The 25196-nt window shown below is 43.7% G+C and overlaps 1 protein-coding gene and 1 long non-coding RNA gene across 3 annotated transcripts in view; one reads left to right on the forward strand and one right to left on the reverse strand.

The window, feature by feature from the left end:
• The window catches only part of FAM171A1 (family with sequence similarity 171 member A1), a 162795-nt gene that overhangs the window by 14849 nt on the left and 122750 nt on the right, over positions 1-25196 (reverse strand). For both annotated transcript variants that reach the window (XM_016962718.4, XM_016962717.4), the window contains exon 5: positions 21823-21999. In XM_016962718.4, coding sequence (XP_016818207.4) covers positions 21823-21999 — 177 coding nt within the window. The remainder of the gene's footprint in view (positions 1-21822; positions 22000-25196) is intronic.
• On the forward strand, positions 10745-20414 carry LOC107976930 (uncharacterized). The gene is made up of 3 exons (XR_001721248.2): positions 10745-10933; positions 19239-19456; positions 20315-20414. It is a non-coding gene; the product is annotated as an uncharacterized LOC107976930 (long non-coding RNA).

Consider the following 25196-nt stretch of genomic DNA (forward strand, 5'->3'; position numbering starts at 1 on the left):
AAAAGGTAAGCTTCCCTGCATGAGGGCAAAGAGATGTCCCCCCCAATCCCCACCACAGCCATCCCCAGGACACCTCCTCAACCATCTGGGAGCTACTCTTCTACATAACCTGACTCTTTGCCAAAATTTGAATAGGCCATTTATAAAAATTCTAAAAAGCATCATTTCCTCCTGCTCTGTGAATGTGAATACAATTTTGACTTTTCTTCATCCCTCAGGGTCATAATTATGATCAACTACAATGCTAGGTTCTGACATATGAATGTCCTTAAGAATACAGAGGTGGGGATTATAAGTTGTTTGCTCTTGTGCTGAATACTCCCGCCTACCCTCATGTTTATTTCCCTTTTCTTTCTTCCTTATAACTTGTTATCAGTGTTCTGTTATCAACTCTGCTCCCCCACCACAACCACCCCCCAGCTTCCCACCTGGAGCTGTATGCTATTGGGAAACACACAACCTTATTACAGTTCTGTCTGAAATAAGATACACAGGCAGTGTGAGGGACAGGAGGACAAAATCAGATACGGAACAGTGATACATATATTTCTTTTTAGACAGAGTCTCATTCTTTTGCCCAGGCTGGAGTGCAGTGGTGCAATCTCAGCTCACTGCAACCTCTTGCCTCCTGGGTTCAAGTGATTCTCCTGCCTCAGCCTCCTGAGTAGCTGGGATTACAGGCACCTGCCACCACAACCAGCTAATTTTTTGTATTTTTAATGGAAATGGAGTTTCACCATGTTGGCCAGGCTGGTCTCGAACTCCTTACCTCAAGTGATCCATCCCCCTTGGCCTCCCAAAGTGTAGGGATTATAGGTGTGAGCCACTGCACCCGGCCGGAACAGTGATATTTGAAATCCAAGTTCAGTATTGTTTTCTTCCACACCACACTCTCAGGTCAGTTTTTGTCTGAATTGTCATTTTCTTTTTTGTTCTTTTGAGACAGGGTCTTGTTCTATCACCCAGCTGGAGGGCAGTGGTGCAATCATGGCTCACTGTAGCCTCAACCTGCTGTGCTCAAGGGATCCTCCCATCTCAGCCTCCCAAATAGCTGAGACTACAGGCACGTGCTACCATGCCCAACTAACTTTGGTATTTTTTGTAGAGACAGTCTCAATATATTGCCCAGGATGGCCTTGAACTTCTGGACCCAAGTGATCCTCCTGCCTTGGCCTCCCAAAGCATTGGGATTATAGGCATCAGTCACCATGCCCACCTTGAAGTATCATTCTTTAGAGTTAGACCTTACACAATGGAAAGACTCAGAGATATTTTCAAGTATAAACAATTTGTTGAACTATCTTACTAATTTTTTGAAAATGAGTAATGCATCCAGCTGGCAAGGTTCACTGGGTGTAAAGCATCATGCATTCTTAATTTGGAAGCTACATTTAACTACAATGATTATTACACATAACAACTGACAGGCAGGGAAAGATGTGTCCTGCAAGATCTGATGCTGTCTCCCAGCAATCGCCAAGTGTGCTGCTTTCCTGCTTGGTTACCAACCAGTAATGAAATCTACTTTTATTTGCAAAGTATAAAGAAAAGTGAGTTCAAAGATTTAACAAATGGCCATCAAAAGAGAAAAGAACTCTAAAGTATGAAAAACGGCCCAAAACAATGTCTAATTTGAATATGGCCTAAGGAGATCACAGTTACCTGGCTTTTCCTGCCTGGCACATTTACTCTGCCTGGAAACTCCCCCGTAGCAGCCAATTACCTTCTCACCATTGGGTAAGAAGCAGACAGACCTGATAGTACAAGCACTATTGACTTTGAAAAGATCATACCTGAAACTCACATGTTAAGAGATTCTTAAAATCTCTTTTTGAGAAAGAGATTAGCCAAAGTACAAGAACAAAGTGGGAGTATTTTTTTTTTTTTTTTTTTTTTTTAAGAGACTGGGTCTTGCTTTGTCATTCAGGCTGGAGTGCAGCGTTGCTATCTTGGCTCACTGCAACCTCTGGTTCCTGGGCTCAAGCGATCCTCCCACTTCAGCCTCCTGAGTAGCTAGGACTACAGGCATGCACCACATCTGGCTGATTTTTGTATTTTTTAGTAGAGATGGGGTTTCACCATGCTTCTCAGGCTGGTCGCAAACTCCTGGGCTCAAGTGATCCTCCTCCTGCCTCTTCCTCCCAAGGTGCTGGGGTTGCAGGCGTGCGCCCCGCGCCAGCCCAAGTGACTGTTCTTATGCTGAGATTTGTTAGCATGTCAGACCTCAGAACACTGGGCAGATAAACACCCAGCAGCATAAAGGGTCAATGGACCATACAGATGACTTCCCTGGATTGACATGATCCTACATGTGATATCCAAGTCTGCCACTTCCTAGTAGTGTGCGCTGAGGACATGCTGAGGATGACACAGAAGAGGAGCTGAATGTCCCTGTGACATCAATGAACCACTGGTGCAATCCTAGAGCCACCTGCCTCATGTTTCTTTGTCACGTAAACACTAAATGGCCTCGTCATTTAAGCGCTTGTAGCTGGGTACTTTACTTCTTGCAGCTAATGTATTCTAATAGATGTATTTTTCCAGAAAGAGGCTGCAGTGAATTCTACTAGGTCTATAAGCTGGGACTCAGAAAGAAATGCCACAGCCACTCAGAAATCCCACTGCCAAAAGTTCTATCAATGAAGACGTGATTGTCCACACTGTGAAACATAGCCATTTCTACTCCTACACCTACATTCGCACTGTGAGAGATTTGGGAACATTTAGGATGGGGGGCAAGGTCACTTGTGCTGGTGCAGGCATGGCCTTGGACTGGGGAACCTGCTGTTGTTTCATTTTTCAGCTGTGGGCTCTGCCTAATCACTAGCTTTCTTGGACTGTCATGGCTTTGGATGAATAATTAGCATGGAGTGAGCACTAGCTCGTTTGAGGAATAATCTTCTTAAGAGGTATGCACCTCTCAGATCCATGGCAAACACTCATCATCATCATCATCATCACCACCATCATCACCATCGTCACCACCATCATTGTCACCATCACCATCATCACCATTGTCACCCCATCACCATAATCACCATCACCATCATCACCATTGTCACCCCCTCACCATCATCACCATCGCCACCATCACCATTGTCACCCCCATCACCATCATCACCATCACCACCATCACCACCATCACCATCACCATCACCATCATCATCATCATCATCACCATCATCATCACCATCACCATCATCACCATCAGACCTTTCCAGATCCCTGAACATGCTAGATTTCTCTAGAAAACAGATGACTTGCTTCCTAGGGCTTTCATCTGCATTAAGCAATAATCTCCATAAGTTCCTACCAACTGTATATATAGAATTATCAATATTTAAGTCTATGTTACTGTATACTTTAACAAAATCAGCATAGAATCACATTAAAATCAAATAAAAAGCCATCAGCCCTTAAACCACATTCTTCAGTATGGCAGAAACAGTGACAACTTCTACATTTATGACACTGTGGGATAGTCCTCTTTTTTTCCAAATTAAAGTCTACGGCTTTGAGTAGCTAGGTTTCCTTCTTTGGAATTGTTTTTCCATGAAATATGTCAGAAGTAAACATTCCTTGTTAATTATATAGCAAAGTATTTGCCCGGTGGTCAATTATCTAATCATTCTTGTTGAAAGCAATCAAACTGAAGAGCAAAAGTTATGTGCAGATGGTTGGATTCTCATAGCTGTAGGCAAGTACATTTCAGGACTGGTTTAAACAAGAATAAAATTAAGGGCAACTCATTGTAACCAACGACCTTCTGTTTGAAGCATGAAATCATGAATGTGTTGAATATTAGAAATTAAAACGATGACTGTATTCAGCTGCAACACATTCCCTTGGTATTTTTAGGGTAGTTTTTGAGAAAGATTCTTAAATTTAAGCAACTGATTTTTTTTTTTTTCTTTAAGCTTTAGCTGAGCTATCGTAAGACTTACTGAAACAAGTTTTAGGAAAGAAGCAGTTATGGGAAACCACAAAATACTGGCAGACTTATAGAAAGCTTATTCCTTAAATAGATAGCTAGAGGTATTAGGATACATAATAGCATTAATAAAATTTAATGAGAGACTTCTGAATTTACAATAGATATATATACATTTCCTGAAAGTAGGTCAGAATACAAGCTAATTAGCCCCATCTGGAGAGAAATTTTGCTCATTACCCACTGAGGCCAATACCCATCTTGCAATTACATGTCAGAAGGGACTGGGTGGGGAGCACACAAGGATTGTGGGTGGCACAGCCATTAGTCCCCTGCATTGGAAAAATCCTCAAGATGAAAGACAGCATAACAGATAATTTGCAGAGAATAACTGAGCGTTCTCATAACAGAGAAATTACAAATCTGGAGACATGTGGTAGGATACTTGCTAAAGAGCTTGTTGACACAGAGATCTTGCTAAGTGCAGGTTCTGATCCAGAGGTCTGGAGGAAAGCCTGAGAAGACAATTCTTATTTTATTTTATTTTTTTCTGAGGCAGGTTCTCTCTCTATCACCCAGGCTGGAGTGCAGTGGTGCAATCACAGCTCACTGCAGCTTCGACCTCCTGGCTCAAGTGATCTTCCCACCTCAGCCTCCCGAGTAGCTAGGACCACAGACACATGCCACCACGCCTGGCTAAATTTTTATTTTTTATAGAGATGGGGTCTTGCTATGTTACCTGAGCAGGTATCAAACTCTTGAGTTCTAGCGATCTTCTCCCCTTGCCTTCTCAAAATGCTGGGACTACAGGTGTGAGCCACCGTGCACAGCCCTGAGAACGCGATTCTAACGAGCTCCGGGTGATGCAGGTGCCGTTCATCAGCAGATCTCACTGCGAGTAGCAACGCCTCTCTAAATTATTTGCCCTTTTGTGGGTGTGGCAACTCTGTCAGGCAGAATTGCCACACCCGCAAAATGCCCTAATGCCATTTCCTACCATGTGGCTGTAGCGGGTTCACTAGGTGGCCAGTGCTTGAAGCAACTTCAGAAATATTTCTGATATATTCAAGAAGGAATCTGGTCAATTGTCAGACTATAGGCCAGTAGTCAGTGCACTCAAATGCCTACAGATGGCTGGGTGTGGTGGCTCATGCCAGCAATCTCAGCACTTTGGGAAGCCTAGGTGGAAGGGTCTCCTGTGCCTAGGAGTTTAAGATCAGCCCTGGCAACACAGCAAGACCACATCTCTACAAAAAATAAAAAACAAAAAAATTAGCCGGGCTGCGGTGGCAGGTGCCTGTAGTCCCAGCTACTTAGGAGGCTGAGGCAGGAGGTTTGCTTGAGCCCAGGGGCTTGAGGCTGCAGTGAGCCACGGTCATGCCACTACACTCTAGCCTAGGTGACAAAGTGAGATCATGTCAAAACAACAACAGCAACAAAAATTTCAAATGCCTACAGATGCCATTGTGTCCTTGCCTAGAGGGATGTGTTGCTTAGTGACCTGGCTGGTTCCAAGCTTGAGACCTCTGCACTGACCACTGTTCCTGCCAGGGAGGTCCTGTCCCCGAGATAAGCCCACGTTAGGATTCTGGGTGTTGTTAGGATCTCAGCTCAAATGTCACTTCTCTAAAGGCTCTGACCAGCTAATGACCCTCTCCACCATCACTCTGCTTAATTGTTTCTCCGCCATCTGAAATAAACTAGCTCATTGTCGGTCTCCTTCTTCTAGAACAACAGCTTTGTAATTATAGGGCCCTTCCCCAGCTTGTTTCGCCATTGTTTTATCCCAAGAGCCTACAACAGAGTAATGTCTGGCACAAAGAAGATGTTCAATAAATATTTGCTGACCGAAGGAACTGTTTGATTTTTTTTTCCCTAAGTGAAGCCAGGAATAGAATGCCATGGGAAATCTTCCCATTTTTTAATGTTGGCGGTAAATTCAAACACAGCAAACAAATATCCCCAAATGAACTGTATGGACCAAACAAAATACATCTGGAAACAGGGGGTTGTTCTGCATTCCCAGATCAGCCCATCATTCTATTCAGCCACATTAAGTCTTGGCATTGAAGCGGGAATCCACAAAAATCTGATAAACTGGGAAAGGGGATTTGGAGTCTGAAGAAATCACGTTTTGTGTCTCCCCCTTCCCTAGGATGTCCCATGAGTGTGGGAAACACTCAACTCTACTGAGCTAAAGTTCCTTTCTGATAAAGACGGGAGTCCCCCACCTCCAGGGTTGCTTTGGGAATAATGGTGTAAAATGTTGGTTTATAGGAATACCTGTTTTTCTAATGGATAAGCTCAGCTAAGAATGAATAGATAAAAACATTGTTTTTTTCGGGCCAGGGGCAGTGGCTCACGCCTGTAATCCCAGCACTTTGGGAGGCTGAGGCAGGCAGATCACGAGGTCAGGAGATCGAGACCATCCTGGCTAACACAGTGAAAACCCGTTTCTACTAAAAAATACAAAAAAATTAGCTTGGCGTGGTGGCCGGCGCCTGTAGTCCCAGCTACTCAGGAGGCTGAGGCAGGAAAATGGTGTGAACCCAGGAGGCGGAGCTTGCAGTGAGTGGAGATCACACCACTACACTCCAGCCTGGGTGACAGAGCAAGACTCCGTCTCAAAAAAAACAAAAAACAAAAAAAAAAAACCATTTTTTTTCCCTAAAGGATCTAAGTTGTGATCCCATTTTTCTTCCCCTTCAGTTTAGGAAAACTTCAAACTGCATACTGGAAATGGCTGGGCTGCCAGATACAAATACGTGTACATGGCGTACTGCAGGGACAAGCCAGACACTTCTGTGGAAGCTTCTAGTGAAGGACATTCTGCACATGCCGGGTGTATTCAGGGTGTGTGTGTGTGTGTGCGCGTGTGTGTGTGTGTGTGTGCGTAAAAATAATTTTAAAGGGGTGATTCAAAGGAAGGGGCAAAAAGAACCACGATGGCCTGGTGTGGTGGCTCACGCCTGTAATCCCAGCACTTTGGGAGGCTGAGGTGGGTGGATCACGAGGTCAGGAGATGGAGACCATCGTGGCCAATGTGGTGAAACCCCATCTCTACTAAAAATACAAAAAGTAGCTGGACATGGTGGCACATGCCTATAATCCCAGCTATTCGGGAGGCTGAGACAGGAGAATCGCTTGAACCAGGGAGTCAGAGGTTGCAGTGAGCTGAGATCGTGCCACTGCACTCCAGCCTGGTGACAGAGCAAGACTCCGTCTCACAAAAAAAAAAAAAAAAAAAAAAGAACCACGACATCAAAAATGTGATACATGGCTGGAGTGTACTAGGTGCTTTACGTAAATGATCACACTTAGGTCTTACGCAACCTTGGAAGGGAGATCTTACAGATCTCATATTTGAGGCCAGAAGCATTAGGTCCAGAGACATTAGTAATTTGCCCAAGGACAGGCCCTCTCCTAACATTTACAGAACTTGAGAAGTTTCAGGCATGATGAATGCACAAAACTACATTCAAAAGGAAAAAAAAAGACATACAAAGTGTTGATCTTCTTTTAAAAAATCATGTGTTAAGTGAGTGCTAATATAAAAGAGATTACAGCTCATACAAAAGTATAAAACCAAAACAAACTTACAAAAGAAACAAGAAACAAAGCTACAGTTTCAAAATAAATTTCGAATTAAAAACATCAACTTAATGGTGTACCTGATGACATATTGTTACCCGTTGAGGGTAGCTGCCCAGGTTCTTGGCATTTTGAACAAAGAATTGGACAAAACGCACAAGCAAAGCAGCCAAAGCAGAAATTTATTTTAAACGAGAGTACACTCCACAGACTGGCAGAGGCTACAGCAAGAGGCTCGGGAACATTGGTTACGGAATGTTCTGAGGTTTAAATACCCTATAGCAGTTTCGTATTGGTTCACTCTAGTAGCCCATGAGCAGTCTCTTTGGTTACGGGAGGGGAAAAGTAGGCTAGCGACCAGTCTGATTGGCTGCAGGAGGGGACCGATCAGACGTACTTTTCTTTTCTTTTTTTTTTTTGAGACGGAGTCTTGTTCTGTCGCCCAGGCTGAAGTGCAGTGGCGCGATCTTGGCTCACTGCAAGCTCTGCCTCTGGGGTTCACGCCATTCTCTTGCCTCTGCCTCCCGAGTAGCTGGGACTACAGGCACCCACCACCACGCCCGGCTAATTTTTATTTTTTTTTTGTATTTTTAGTAGAGACGGGGTTTCACTGTGTTAGCCAGGATGGTCTCGATCTCCTGACCTCGTGATCCGCCTGCCTCGGCCCCCCAGAGTGCTGGGATTACAGGCGTGAGCCACCGTGCCGGGCCGATCAGAGGTACTTTTCATTTTCCAACTGCCAGGCAGAAAAAGGAGGGGTTAAAAAGTAGCCCCTATGCCAGGCGTGGTGGCTCACGCCTGTAATCTCTGCACTTTGGGAGGTCCAGGAGGGCCGATTACCTGAGGACAGGAGTTTGAGATCGGCCTGGCCAATATGGTCAAACCTCGTCTCTACTAAAAATACAAAAATTAGCTGGGCAGGCGCCTACAATACCAGCTACTTGGGAGGCTGAGACAGGAGAATCGCTTGAACCTGGGAGGCAGAGGTTGCAGTGAGCCGAGATTGCGCCACTGCACTCCAGCCTGGGAGACAGAGCGAGACTCTGTCTCAAAAAAAAAAAAAAAAAAAAAAAAAAACCTCTGATATCCAGTCAGCTGAGTCGGCCTTAGGTTCTCTGCCTTCAGACCCAATTCTCCTGCCTCAATATTACTGAACTGAACTTGTCACTTGCAACATACACATGACATCCATGGCTAGGTGGGGCTTCTTTCGAGCTTGGCATGACTATGATTCAATTCTTCCACCACCTTTCTCAAACTGAACTGTAAAACTTCCCATCTCTCAACATACTTTAATTCCACCTGTCCTTATTATGCTGGTGTTGTATCATTTGTGTATTACATTTACCATGGTTCATTCTCATTTGTCCTATTCTATCCAACAGTGTGTTCATAAATGCAGATTCAGGCAATAACATTATCTGATCGTTTTAAATTCTGTATTGAATTCAGATGATGCAGAATATTTTCATGTTAAGTTGTAAAAGATCATGATCAAACCCCAAACTCCAAATTTGAAAATCCTTGCAGATGATTCCCAGGCCTCAAAGAAGCGGTCTGGATCTACAGGCTTCAGTGGGAAACGCTGAATCTCACTGGGGAAACCTTGGATACCTGGAACCTTCATCTCTCCCCAGTACCCATCCTCGGGGTCCTCACCTACAAGGTGAGGATAACACAGGTTGCTGGAAAGAGCCATGGTGTTCAGCCAGGAGAAAGGAGTGAGCAGAGCCAGGGAGCACATTAGGTTCACACACTAGACGAACACTCGCTTTGGACATCAGAGACTTACGTTCCTGCTGTACCCAAATTAAAAGGCACCACTTATTGTGAACTTTAAAGTTATTTGGAAGTTCAATCCCAAACAATGATGTTTCCAAATATGGAACAGCTAGTCAGGTATGGGCCCCGACCAATCAGACTGGATGGCAGGGCCATTCCAGCTAAATAGCAAACTTGGGTGAGACTGGGATGTTAAATTTAAAAACAGTAAGGCTTTCCTGTACCTGTCCTTTTATATCATGCTTCCAAAAAAAAAAAAAAAAAAATCACACACTGCGTATGGGCTAAATAATAGCAGCGATGATGATGATAAGAGCGGCAAACACATACGGAGGGTTTTCCAAGCGCCAGGCTCTGTGGTAGGCACTCTCCACTCACAGCAATTCTATGACGGAGGGGCTGGGGCTATTATGATCCCCATTTTACAGAGGAGAAAACTGAAGCCAGAGACTAAAAAGGACTTGCTCAAGACCACACAACGAGTCACCGGAGGAGGAGCCGGCATTCAAGACCAAGCCGTCTCGGTGGCTGGGATGCATGCTGCCTCTATCCTGTTCATGAATGGTATCAGCTGTGTCTCATCCAGTGCAATATTCACATCTATCAATAATATTCTACCTTCTAATTACCCACTCAAGTGGAGGCAACTGAAACCAGGTGATACTTAAAAGTACTGAATTCTGAAATATAGTGGCTTTACTTTCCTAGTTCTTTTTCACCCAGGTTAATATTAGAATGATTGTGTTAGATGCTGTCCTTAAAATCCAGGCCAGGCTGGGCGTGGTGGCTCACTGCCTGTAATCCCAGCACTTTGGGAGGCTGAGGCAGGAGGATCACTTGAGGCCAGAAGTTTGAGACCATGCTGGCCAACACGGTGATACCCCCATCTCCACCAAAAATACAAAAATATGCTGGGTGTGGTGGCACTTGCCTGTAGTCCTAGCTACTTGGGAGGCTGAGGCAGGAGAACCACTTGAACCTGGGAGGCAGAGTGAGACTCTGACTTGAAAAAGAAAATCCAGGCCAAATAGCAGCAAACTAAGAGGGCCTTGAGGCTCCTGGGTGATGGGGAAAGCCCGCAGGAAGACACAAATTTGCCACAGATAATCCACAAAGTGAATACTCCATAAGTGGTAACTAAGAATGAAGTGTAAAATAAAAGCTCTACAACTCCAAGGTCACAAAAGCAGGCTATACCAAGCATGGGAAATTCTAGTTCTACATAAAATGATACGTTAAGAGACCTAAGTCCCTAAGAATGGGGTTGTTAAACAAAAGTGCCCCCTGAACCCGATCATACTAGAACAAATGTGATGCTATTATTTTATGAAAGTTCTCATTTTGGGGGGAGACAAACACAAAAGGCTTAATGATTCCTAGGAATGGATTGATAATACAAGATTGTTTTTTGAGTTGCTAGGCAACACTGAAAAACAAATGTCGATGTTCTGAGATCACAGCTTGGTTGTTCTCCCAGGGGCAGGACCAGTGCTACCCGGCCTTCCTGCGCTCCATCGGAGAACAGGAGCGGTACAGAGCCACTGCGATGCTGAGTCCACAGTGGCAACAGATACCAACTGGCATCTCCACGAAAAGTCACAGCTGACCGCCTGGCTGCCAAGATCTTTGGTGAGACAAAGTTTTCACTGAACTGTCATCACACCCAAACAAGTCCCATGCTCTCCGTGTTCTTTGCTATCTGTGATCACTTCAATCGCTTTTTTTTTTGCAGGTACATTGCCCCCTTTTCCCCCTACTGGTCTCATTAAAGCCCCATTCACCCCTAAGAGTGATTTTGACATCTGGGAAAGTACAGACACTTTTCCTGAGAGTTATTTCTTTATTTCCAAGCCATAGCCTTGACTCTGAATATTTCCACTGTAAAAAGGCCTATTTCCAATAACAGCTTTCTTAGGGATATGTTGATATTACCTTAGGTAAGTTGAATTCCTCCTTTGCTGAATGCCCTGAACTACTGCATCTATTCTTTTTCAAAAAATAAAAGATGATGCCCAAGGTTCTAAAATCACGTCACACATCTACGCACAGACTTGGTAAAGAAATGAACTCCCTTCTTTCATTCTAATGTTTGGGGGCACAGTGTAGTACTGTTTATCCCTATAATCCAATCACCCACCTCAGTATTCCAATCTGGGTTACTTCACCTAGTCATGTGGCTTGTGATATATAGAGACAAAGATAAGCTAATATTGTAATAATGATTTCATTGAAGACTATTTTTTAAAGAGCAGATTTAGGTTCGCGGCAAAACTGAAAGGAAGGTGCAGATATCCCACATACAGCCCAGACTCCCTCTTGATCAATATCCCCTACCAGAGAGGTGCCTTCGCTACAATTGATGAGCCTGCATTCACATGACATTATCACCCAAAGCCCATCATTTCCATGTTCAATAATAGTTTCATTTTCTTTACGTTGTAAACATAATTTTGTGCTTTAAGAACTCCCACTCTTTGCCGCCCTTCCCCCCCACCCCCAATTAAAAACCCAATGAACCTGAAAAACAATCTTAGATCTGTGTTTTAAATGAGTCTCCACCTTCAAGGGCAAGTTGTCCATGACTTAGGTAAAAGGACTAATTAAATGAGCTTGTCATAGCCGTAACATTCACCGTCTGAAGTGGAGACGAATCTACTACAGGCCAATTGTGAGTGGGTATTCCTGAGAGCCTGACACGAATGCATCGTACGTGGTAAGAGGCTGGTTCAGTAACCACCATTTCTATAGCAACCCCCACACACTCTCAGGCTGTGTTTTGAAGAGGCAGTGAAAACTGGATTCTACAATGTAGCTTCACTCTTAGAATATGCTTTTATTTCTATCATCTCATTAGAATGAGAGTATCCAAATCATATAATCCAGGTTGCCATTAAACAGGAGAAACTTATCAAATACAGGATCCGTAAATCTTTCTTTCTTTATTCTTTTTGCCACTTGATGTCCATCGCTTTAAATTCAAACCACTGACCTGGTTTGCCTGTGACCATTCCCCAGGGCAACAAGTCAGATGTCCGTCTGACAACCTGTACATCAGACAGCCATCTGCTGCCCCAGTTACAGGATAAAGAAAGGGTAAATGTCTGTAAAATAGAGCTGACATAATCTCTTACTGTCCAGAAAGGCTCAGCTAAGAGGCATTCGCTATGACTAACAAAACTTCCTTTGCCAGACATGGGAAGGAAAACTGCTTCTTTCAAAGGTCAAATTGGCCACTGCACAATAAATATTCACTTTATTTATTTATTTATTTATTTTTTTGAGACAGTCTCGCTCTGTCACCCAGGCTGGAGTGCAATGGTACAATCCTGGCTCACTGCAACCTCCACTTCCCAGGTTCAAGGGATTCTCAGCCTCCCAAGAAGCTGGGATTACAGGCACCCACCACCACACCCGGCTCCAGCTAATTTTTGTATTTTTAGTAGAGATGGGGTTTCACTATGTTGACCAGGCTGGCCTCAAACTCTTGACCTCAAGTGATCTGCCCACCTTGGCCTCCCAAAGTGCTGGGATTACAGGTGTGAGCCACTGTGCCTGGCTACAAATTCATTTTAATCCCTTCCCCTCACATACATCTTGACACCCGGGACACAGAGAGAGCACAATTGGATCATTACATATTCCACTGATTCTTTAAGGAAAAGAGATCCACTAAATAGAGTGCTCCTTCGCTCTACGAATCACAGCGTTTTAACAAAATAGCTTTAACAAAACATGTCAATGTGACAAAAGTCTCGATTCCAGTATGGGTAGAATATCCTTTATCCAAGATGCTTGCGACCAGAAGTGTTTTGGATTTTGGAATATTTGCATTATACTTACCTGCTGAACATACTTAATCTGAAAATCCAAAATCCAAAATGCTCCAGTGAGCATTGCCTTTGGGCATGACCTTTGAGTATCATGATGGACCTTAAAAAGTTTTGGATTTTGGGGCATTTCAAACCTTGGATTTTTGGATTTGAGATGCTCAACTTATATATGCAAGTCGTGCTTCTTAAAAAATTTATTTTAGGCTGGGCGTGGCAGCTCATGCCTGTAATCCCAGCACTTTGGGAGGCCGAGGCAGAGGCGGATCACTTGAGGTCGGGAGTTCGAGACCAGCCTGGTCAACATGGTGAAACCCCATCTCTACTAAAAATACAAAAATTAGCCTGGTGTGGTGGCACACACCTGTAGTCCCAGCTAGCTGGGAGGCTGAGGCAAGAGAATCACTTGAACCCAGGAGGCAGAGGTTGCGGTGAGCTGAGATTGTGCTACTGTACTCCAGCCTGGGTGACAGAGCGAGACTCCATCTCACACACACACACACAAAATTATTTTTATTGAGGGTCCATATAGCAATTAGCCAACTCATGCTGTTGTAACATGCTAAACAAATTCAATGTTACTTGTATTCTAAGATGGTGTTAATCTAGTTGATCACCTTCTAATGAATATATAGGTTGAAATATGAAGATGCCAATTTCAAGAATGGGAAATTCTTTGCTTGTTCCAAAAGAAAAAAATTAAAAGACAACTATGATAAATGGCAGCATCAAAAACTGATCCCACTCTCACGGGGTTTGAAAGGGAGCATCTCTAGTTCTCTCTCCTAAGAGTAAACTTTCAATTTCCTGGCAGTCAAGGATTAAAGTGTGTGAGTTAGAGTTAAAACATGGATATACTGAGTTAGTGTTAAAATGTGATTTTGAGGCAGGGTGGTGGCTCACAGTCATTGTAATCCCAGTGACTTGGGAGGCTGAGTTGGGAGGATCACTTGAGGGCAGGAGTCTGAGACCAGTCTGGGCAACACAGCAAGACCCTATCTCTACAAAAAAAAATTTTACAAATTAGCTGGGCATGCTGGCGCACACCTGTTGTACTAGCTACTCAGGAAGCTGAGGTAGGAGGATCTCCTGAGCCCAGGAGTTCTAGCTCCGATTGTACCATTGCACTGCAGCCTGGGTGACAGAGCAGGACCCCTTCTTTAAACAAACAAACAAACAAACACAAACAAACAAAAACTACCACGTGATTGTATCATTTGAACAGAAGTCCCATCAAACCATAAAATAATTTCATCTTTCTTTACAGAGTTTGAGGTCTGGCCCTACAATGAAGGTGCTGTCACTCTGAGTATCAGTTGTCAACTCTGGCAAAATACAGGGGAGCTGTCAGCTAACAGGAAATATGGACGTTGGGGCTGTCTGGGCACCCCAGTTTGCTCGTGTAGAGTGTGGAATACACTGGCACTGTAATATTAGAATGGAAAGAACTTCTGGAAGGCATTTAGACCACAGGTCACAACTTTTTTAAATTTTTTAAATTTTTTTCTGTAAGAGGACAGAGAGTAAATATTTTTGGTTTGTGGGGATATAAGTTTCTGTTGCAATGATTCAACCCTGCGTTGTAGTGCAAAAGCACTCACAGACAATATGCCAGCAGATGGGCCTGGCAAGGTTCCAGTGAAACTTTATTTAGGGATGCTTACGTATAAATTTCATGTAATTTTCGACCCATGAGATATTCTCCTTTTGATTCTTTATTTCCCCCATATTTATTGACGTACAGTTGAAAAACAAAAATTTTATGTACTTAAGATGTCTGACCTGATGTTTTGATATATACATCAAGCTAATTAACATATCCGTCACTTTACAGTTACCATTGCTTTTTCATCTTCTTTCTCTTGCTGGTGAGAACACTTTGAATCCACCCTCTTAGTAAATTTTAAGTATACAATACAGTCCTATTAACAACAGTTAGCAGGCTTTGCATTAAGTCTCTGGAGCTTAATCATCCTGAAGAACTAAAACTTTGTACCCCTTGATCAACATTCCCCCATTTGATTTTTTTCTCTAATCATTTAAAAATGTAAAAATGATTCTTAGCTTTCAGGCCACAGTTGGCCAAACCCAATTTAGATGAAAAATTATTAATAGATTCACAAGTTGCTATCTGTGCTATTTCTGGCTGTTAAACAATTTGGAATTGGCAGTTATTTTGATTTACCTCAAAAATAGATAATTTAAAGTATTAAACTATTTGAGATGATCGATTACTGTAATCATAAATAGCAGCTAATTATTAAATTGTTTTATGTGCTTAAGATGTGTTGGCCCATTCCCCATTTTTTTCCTGGTCTAATACCATCTTTAGATTTTTTATTTAACTAAAATATTTTAATTTCTACTTAGATAATATTATAATTAAATGTAATAGCAACAAAAGTCTTATGAAATATGCAGGCTTCTATTGAGTTTAATAAGTGAAAAAACATATGGTTTCTTTGAAATGTCCATCTTAAAGTTTTCAGAAAACATATTTTAATTCATTTGGTTATTTTTGAATGACTATCCACAAACGTTGGCTTTTTTCTGCATACATGCAATCTGTTACAACCAGGAATTTGGCAGTTACATTTTTCATAGTAAATGTGAAGTTAAAAAGACCATTTCGGCCGGGCGCGTTGGCTCACACCTATAATCCCAGCTCTTTGGGAGGCTGAGATGGATCACTTGAGGCCAGGAATTTGAGACTAGCCCGGGCAACATGGTGAGACCTTGTGTCTACGGAAAATAAACAATAAAAAAAATTAGCCAGGTGTGGTGGTGTGTGCCTGTCGTCCCAGCTACTCAGGGGGCTGAGGTGGGAGGATTGCTTGAGCTTGGGAGGTCGAGGCTGCAGTGATCTGTGACTGCACCACTGCATGCCAGGCTGGCTGACAGTGCAGGACTCCGTCTCAAAAAAAAAAAAAAAAAAAAAGGAGGTGGAAATAGGTCAACTTCACAATGAAGATTCCCAATGTACCGTCATGGTTATTTTTTCAGAGAGGAAACAGACAATGGGCTAACTTATATTTCAGAGGCTTCCTAACAATGCACACACCTCTGTTTTCACCAATTTCTGTATTGTATTCATTTCCTATTGCTGCTATAAAAAATTACCACAAATAATAGGGTCTTAAAACAGCACAGATTTACTTTCTTATACTCCTGGAAGTCAGAGGTCCAAAACCAGTTTCTCTGGTCTCAAGTCAAGGAGTCCGCAGGGCCGGTTCCTCCTGGAGGCTCAGAAGGGAGAATCCCTTGCGTGCTGATTTTGGCTTCCAGTGGCTGCCTGTATTCCTTGGCTTGGGTCCCCTTCCCGCATTTCCAAAGCGCATGGCTCCGGCCTGCGCTCCCATCCTCACACTGCCGTCTCCTAATCTAATTCTGGCTCCTCTTGCATCCTACTCATAAGGGCCCTTGTGATGGCCGTGGGCCCATCCAGAAAGTCCATGAGAATCACCCCATCTCCAGATTCTTCATCACTTCCACCAAGTCCCTTGACCATATAAGGTAATATCCACAGGGCCCGGAGATTAGGATGCAGAGATAGTTCCATCTGCCATGGACATCAAAAACTTCTTTAAGTAAGTTTGTTGTTTGTGAACTGTATGTAAAGTCCATCGAGGAAAGCAAGGATGCTGCTTTTATACAACTGTGCCATATTGTTACAGTGCACACGACCCATACAGGAATCCCTAGGGATGGCTTCTTTGTATTAGGAGCCCCAGCCTTATTCCTCCATATTCAAATACACTCATTAAAAAAGAGAAGGCAAAAATGAGAAGGAGAAAATAAACAGCAGGGATGGAGGCTCCAAGATAGAAAAAAAATCCAATAGAACTGTCCTCCCTCTAAACAAGAGCTTAAACATCATCCTTTTATAACGTGTACATATCCATATATACATAAAGGTAAATTCTATGTATACAGTCAACGTGATCTCAGCTCACCGCAAGCTCCACCTCCCGGGTTTACTTACGCCATTCTCCTGCCTCAGCCTCCTGAGTAGCTGGGACTACAGGCGCCCGCCACCATGCCTGGCTAATTTTTTGTATTTTTAGTAGAAACGAGGTTTCACCATGTTAGCCAGGATGGTCTTGATCTCCTGACCTCGTGATCCACCCGCCTCGGCCTCCCAAAGTGCTGGGATTACAGGCATATCATGGTATCTTAAATTGCCTTTTAAAGATATCTAAATTGGCTAGACATGGTAGCTCATGCCTGTCATCCCAGGACTGTGGGAAGCTGAGGTGGGTGGATCACTTGAGCCCAGGAGTTCGAGACCAGCCTAGGCAACATAGTGAAACCCCATCTCTACTAAAAAAAATACAAAAATTAGCCCGGGGTGGTGGTGGGCACCTGTAATCCCAGCTACTTGGGAGGCTGAGGCACTAGAATCACTTGAACCTGGGAAGTGGAGGTTGTAGTGAGCTGAGATCTTGCCACAGCACGCCAGCTTGGGTGACAGAGTGAGACTCCGTCTCAAAAAACCCCCCAAAATTAGCTGGGCCTGGTGACCACCCTTGTACTCCCAGTTCTTCAGGGGGCTGAGGTGGGAGGATTGCTTCAGCTCTTGAGATAGAGACTGTAGTGAGCTATGATCACACCATTGCACTCTAGCCTGGGTGACAGAGGGAGACCCTGTCTCTTAAAAACAAAAGAAAACAAAAAACCCTAAAATTATTCTCATGTGATTCAACCATTCAAGAGACATTTTAGTTGGGTACCTAGCATTATGCCAGAAACTGTTATTGATCACAAGCATTCAAAGATAAATAGACTTGGCAAGGGCACAGGGAGTAACTGGTACCCACACAGACTCGGTGAAGGTGCAGGGAGTGGCTGGTACGCACAGACTCGGTGAGGGTGCAGGGAGTAAAAGGTACCCGCAGAGACTCAGGGGGGGCACAGGGAGTAACTGGCACCCGCATACCGTGCCGTTCAAGCTGATAGGACCATTGCAACGTGCACAATATGCTCAGGATGAGGCCGGGGAGGGGACTGGAAAGGATCAGCTGTGCTCGTGAAAGTGACAAGCTGTCATTTACTTTTGTGATGACTAATTTTGTCTGACAACATGGCTAGGCCACAGTCCCCAGAAATGTGGTCAAATATGTCCAGATGTGACTGGGGAGGTATTTTGTTTAGAAGAGATAAACTGTTCAACCAGTTGACTTTGCTTTTTTTTTTTCTTCTTATTATTTTTTTTTGAGATGGTGTCTCACTCTGTCATCCAAGCTGGAGTGTGGGGATGCTATCTTGGTCCACCTCAACCTCCGCATCCTGGGTTTAAGTGATTCTCCTGCCTCAGCCTCTGGCGTAGCTGGGATTATAGGCATGCACCACCACGCCCAGTTAATTTTTTGTATTTTTAGTAAAGATGGGGTTTCACCATATTGGCTAGGCTGGTCTCAAACTCTTGACCTCAGGTGATCTGCCTGCGTTGGCCTCCCAAAGTGCTGGTATTACAGGCATGAGCCACGGTGCCCGGCCCAATCTGTTGACTTTGAGTGAAGCAGATCACTCTCCACAGTGAGGGAGGGCCTCATCTCATCAGCCTGCCTTGCAATTTTGGACTTGCCAGCCTTCCCAATTGTGTGAGCCATTCCTTAAAATCAATCTCTCCAAATATATATATATCTCCTATTGGCTCTGTTTCTTTAGAGAATCCTAATACACTCATTATAACAACAGTGGGTACTATTATTGCCATTTCACAGTGGAAGAAACTAGACCAGAAAGGCTAAGTAACTTGGCCAGGGCCACACAGCCAGTGGGTGGCAGAGCTGGCATTCCACACCACTGTGCCCCCCAGAATCCCTGCTCTTAACCACAGTCTCCGCTGCTTCTCAGTGCATTGACCTGGGTGCGCTTGAGCGCCCCCTGGGAGGGCTAAAGGGGACAGGCAGACCATACAAGGGGGTGTATATTCATATCTCTTACAAATGCAAATAGAGGTAAGTAATTTGCCCAAGGTGGGACTCACAGTTTTATAAGTAGCAGAACCCAGGTTTTCAGGAAACAAAACACAAACTCAAAGCTCTTTCCATTCTCTTGCCCACTTCCTCTGTGTTTTTCTTTATCCATTTTCTTCCTCCCTTTAGAATTCCGGCATTCTTCAGAGACTCTTGGTCACACATCCCTCAGGCTACTCCCTCCTGGAGGCCGAGTGTACCTCAGGTCCCCACCATGACCTTGATGACCAAATTATCAGGCTCGCAGAGAACACACACCATCAATGAAGTGCCCGTCTCGCTTACTGCAGGATATGTGAACAGACAGCATCACAATCTACTTAACAATATCAAGTTTACTGTGGCTGGTAAAATCAATGCATTCCACACAAATAATTACAGTGTCTCTATTAATTATTTGGAAAGTAAAAATAAGACAAAACAAAAATCCCCTCCAAAAGCCCAACAGGCGTTTCTTTTAAAATATAATTCCTAGAACTCTGTTTTAACTGATTCAAGGAATTAGGTATCTTTGAAAATATACTGATATCAAAAATCTCCCAATTATCTTCATGCATGGTCTAACAGTTTTAAATTCTGAACTGGGTTATTTGAAAACTGATATTTTCTTTTTTCGAGACAGTCTTGCTCTGTCATCCAGGCTGGAGTGCAGTGATGCCATCTCGGCTCACTGCAACCTCTGCCTCCCAGGTTCAAGGGATCCTCCCAACTTAGCCTCCCAAGTAGCTGGGACTATGGACATGTACCACCACAGCTGGCTAATTTTTTGTATTTTTAGTAGAGATAGGGTTTCACCATGTTGGCCAGGTTGGTCTCAAACTCCTGACCACAAGTGATCTGCCCGCCTTGCCTCCCAAAGTGCTGGGATTATAGGTGAGCCACTGTGCCCAGCAGCAAATTGATATTTTCAAGCTTGACTTTCAGGGCACTAGGAAGCAAACGGGGGTAAGAGCCCCCACGCTGCCAAGACCCTCAGCCCGAGCACATGCTCGTGGGCTGGTATCATGAGTGCAAACCAATACAACTGTCTGGAGGGAAATCTGGAAATATGTTTTAAAAGTTTTAGAATTTTGTACATTTTGTAACTCAGCAATTCTTCTAAAATGTCATCCTAAGGAAATAACCAAGGCTATGCATAAAGATTTAGCTACAAAGATATTTTCTACAGCATTGGTTAGAATAGTAACATTTTTTTCTAATTGCAGGGGATTGATGAACCAAAGTGAAGTATGATATATCCACAGGGTGGAATACTATGGACTTATTAAAATTGACATGGCAGAATAATGATGCTATGGAAAGATGTTCATGCTGTACAAATGTATTTTTATGTATATATTATTGGTTGATTGAGTGAGTGAGTGGTCTCGTTCTGTTGCCTAGGAGGTGCAGTGGCTCAATCATAGCGACATGACTCACTGTGACTTTGAATTCCTGGGCTCAAGCAATCCTCCCGCCTCAGCCTCCCAAAGTGTTGGGATTTCAGGTGTGAGCCACTGCACCCAAACAGTACCCAGCACATGATCTCATTTCTGCTAAATATGCTTTGTAGAAGGCAACCTCTCAGATAGCCAGCCCCAAGTGACCCCTGCCTCCTGGTATTCACTCCCCTGTATAGTCTACTCTCAGTGCTGGTCTATACCAGTGTGGGTCTGTGTGACCAACAGCCTAATGGAAAGAAATGATGGTATGCTGCTTTTGGGATTAGGTTACAAAAGACCATGACCTCATTCTGGGCACTTGGGCTTTTAAAAGGCTGGTCTCAGACTCTTGGCCTCAAGTGAACCACCCGCCTCAGCCTCCCAAAGTGCTGGGATTACAGGTGTCAGCCACCACACCTGGCCTACTATATCATTTTTATTTACTCTTGGATCATTTGCTCAGGGGAAAGCAAACTGCCGTGTAGTAAGCAGCTCTATGGATGGTCCCACGTGGTAAGGAGGTAAGGCCTCTGGTCAACAGCCGGCAAGGAAGTGAGGTCTGCCTTCAGCCCTGTGAGTCACACTCATTAGCCCCAGCTGAACCCTGCTGGAGAGGACCACAGCCTTGATTCACAGCTTGACAGCCGCCTTGTAAGAGACTCTGAGCCCTACCACCCAGCTCGGCTGTACCTGGATTCCTGACCCCCAGAAACTCTGAGATACTGGAGCTCACTGTTGTTTTAAGCAGCTAACTTTTAGGGTGGTGTTACACAGCAGTTGATAACTAATACCTACGTGCACTGTGAAAGCCCTAGAAGGACAGAATTCAAGATATATTAGTGGTTTTCTCTAGGTGGTAGGACTTATGGGTAATTTTTATTTTCTTTGTTTTGTACAGTTTTGACAAATGTTTGTCCTTTTTCAGAAAACAGAAAAAAAAAAAAATACCACACATGACCAAGAGCAACCATATGACCTTCTGATGAATAAAAGGACGAAGATTAGGAGAGCCAGTTTTAGCTCTAATAACCTTTACAGATTCTTTTCAAGTAAATTAGGTTAAATGTGCAAAACAAAAACAAATAGGAAAACTAACAAAAAATGAGTTCCCAAGAGAGGGTCTGAATGGCACGGGGAAGGGTGCCGTCCCCATGAGAAACCACACAATGCAATGTGAGCAGCAGCATTCACTGACTTCAAGGAAAGGAGACTTCCATGAGCTTCTTAGAAGGAAAACCAAACAGTAACAAAGCCATCTGGTAGCTGATTGTCGGCACAGAACTCTTGCTTACCCAGCTTCTGGTCAAACCGCCACGCCGCGACATAGGCATTGTGCCTCAGGCTGCTCTGCATGGCCAGGGGCACAGTGACATAGATGGGACCATCCACCAGCACCGGCGTTCCATTACTGCTCAGCAAGTGGACGCTGACGGCTGTGACTGGGGTCAGGTCATGCCTGGTGCTGTTTCCTAGAAGGAAGAGGCATTTTCCATCATTTGCATGCAAAGTACCCATGTGGGGCTGTGGAAACCTTTGCAAAAAAATAGTCGCAGCTACCATTACCTCCTATATGCCAGGGACTGCATGAAGCACTTTACATACATAATCCTCACCACAACCCAGTAAGGCAGGTAAAATCGTCATTTTTACACACAAAGAAACAGGCTCAGAGAGAGTAGTAATGGTAGGTGGCCTAAGGGCATACACTCAGTATGGGCTGAGCTGGAATCTAGGCTCAGGTTTTCTTTTTTCTTTTTTTTTTTCTTTTTTTTTGAGATGAAGTCTCATTCCGTTGCCCAGGCTGGAGTGCGATGGCACAATCTCAGCTCACTGTAACCTCCAGCTCCTGGGTTCAAGCGATCCTCCTGCCTCAGCCTCCCAAGTAGCCGGTATTACAGGCTTCCACTACCCTGATGGATAATTTTTGTATTTTTAGTGAAGATGGGGTTTTGCCATATTGGCCAGGCTGGTCTCAAACTCCTGACCTCAGGTGATCTGCCTGCCTTGGCAATCCCAGGCCTGTGCTGGGATTATAGACTTAAGCCACTGTGCCCGGTCAGGTTTGCTATTTTTCATTATTGTGTTTTGCTTTCAAAAACGATCTCAAAAGAGAAGGATTTTTCTATAATGTGAGACAAAGGTGTAAGTGGAAATCACCGGAAATAACTTTTACACAAAGTGAGCCCCATGCACATGTTAATTACTTGGCAGATAACCTTAATAAAACCAAATGTTTTAGAGTAGAGGCTGCTTTTTTTTTAACATAGCAAATTTCTTCAAGGATTGCTTCAAAAATATTAACTTCTGCTAAGAAGTATGCTATTGAGGACTGGACTTGAAATATTTATGAGTTATTTTAATTGCCATTGTTATTTTGATCTGTTTAAAAGGACCTCAGTATACCAATTATTTTCCATTAAAGGCCTTTGGTCCAAGCCAAAGCTTTAATGACTGCCTACAGATAAATTAGAGAATGCTTATGAGACCGATATATTTATGCACTCAAGCAATCCATTTTACATTTTCCTCTAGTGAAATACAATATCGCACAAACTGTGTTGTCATAATTTTACATCTTTCTTTGAGCACAATGACAAAAACACAGCGATAAAAAATTTAAGCTGCATTAAAATACAATCTATAGGACTTTTTATTCAGCTACTTATATACTTACCTACCTACCAAACTGAGCTAATGTAAACCTCCAATCTGGTCTACATTTAAACATTTAAAGAAAACCTAGTGAATTTTAGAGTCTCAACAATGAATTACAGTTAAATCCTTCATACAGCAATTTCTACACAGCTAATGCCACTCTACCTTTTATCATTCATACCCGTCTGTTTTTTAATGAAGGCAAAGGTGTGGGAATGGAGATTTCATGGAAAGATCGAAGTTGGAATCACAGATCCAAGTTTTGAAATCTCTTAGTCTGGTTATGTCATTTTATGGTAAAAAAACAACCAACAAAACTCAGAATTTACCATGTTTCTGGTCCAAAGATTTTGTGTCTTGAAACACAAATGTGCCAGCAGCTCAAAGTTGATAGAGAAGCAAAGCCAGGTCTACAATCTACTGCTCTAGATTCTGTTAGGCCCTCTCAGGAAGATGGAACTTACAACTACAGAAAGGCTGGCCAGGCGCAGTGGTGCATGCCTGTAATACTGGCACTTTGGGAGGCCGAGGCAGGTTGCTTGAGCCCAGGAGTTCAAGAACAGCTTGGGCAACATAGTGAAACCCCATTTGCACAAAAAAATACAAAAAATTAGCTGGGCATGGTGGTGCATGCCTACAGTTCCAGCTACTCAGGAGGCTGATGGTGGGAGGATCACTTGAGCCTGGGAAGTGAAGGCTGCAGTGAGCTATGATCACATCACTGCAATCCAGCCTGGGTGACAGAGTGAGACCCTGTCTCAAAACAAAACAAAACAAAAAAAGAGAAACTACAGAGACATTAAATAATTTACTAGACTGTATAAACAACTGAGAGATAATGTTTTCCATCAGGGAGTGCTGTTTTCATTCATCAAACTGTAGTCAAGATGTCCAAGTAGGTAGGTAGCAGGTACTTGGTAGATAAAGGAGAAAAGCCCTAGAAATGGTGTCTCCCTTCTCCCTCGTCACCTTTCAACTCTCCCTTCCTGCACGTTCCCAGCCCAGGAAGACGGAGTCCCAGTACCAGATCTGCCACTCACTGCCTATGTCACCTCTGAAAGTGACTTCATTCCTCTGGGGTCTGTTTTTCTTACCTTCAAAACTAAGGAGGGTAGACTAGATGCCTTCCTGCATCTATGGAAATAAGTACACTCAGCTTGAAACATTCAGAAGTAAGTAGAGCATTGCAGAAACGAGCATATTAATGGACAGCAATGTGCATTAGGTTCATGGGATTTCATGTCCCTTTAGTGTCCTCTAGCTGTCTTAAGACATTGTGGGGAATTATATCTGCCTTCTTGAGGTCTCTTTCCTCCCTCAGGGCTTCATTAAATGCCTGCTTCTCTATGCCTTCCCAATGACTCTCCCTCTATGTCCCCATGTTGTTTATTCTGCAACGATTTTTTTTTTTTTAGACAGAGTCTTGCTCTGTCACCCAGAGTGGAGTGCAATGGTGCAATTTGGCTCACTGCAGCCTCTGCCTTCTCAGTTCAAGCAATTTTCCTGCCTCAGCCTCCTGAGTAGCTGGGACAACAGGCACACACCACCACGCCTTGCTAATTTTTTTTTCTTTTTTTTTGTATTTTTAGTAGAGATGAGGTTGGTCAGGCTGGTCTTGAACTCCTGACCTCCCTCCCAGTGATCCACCCGCCTCGGCCTCCCAAAGTGCTGGGATTACAGGCGTGAGCCATCGCGCCCGGCCTATTCTGCAACAATTCACATTTTGAAGGGCTAAACTATTTTCCTTCTCTTTGTTATGAAACTCCAATTTTACACAAAATACTGAGTTTTATATAGAAAGTGGTTTTCCTTCCCATTCCATCTGGATGTTGCCTGGCTCCCTTTAAGTCCGCACAAAGACAAGCAGGTGTCAGGCAAATGCAGCAGGATCGTGTTGCGGGGCAGAACACCACTGGCCCAAGCGAGGAGAGGAGCTGTATCACCTTGGGCCATCTACCTGGTCACTTGTCACGTGACAGGTTCTGCTCAGCTGACATCTAAGGTTCTGTTG

Source organism: Pan troglodytes, chromosome 8 (genome assembly GCF_028858775.2).
Source record: "Pan troglodytes isolate AG18354 chromosome 8, NHGRI_mPanTro3-v2.0_pri, whole genome shotgun sequence".
NCBI lineage: Eukaryota > Metazoa > Chordata > Mammalia > Primates > Hominidae > Pan > Pan troglodytes.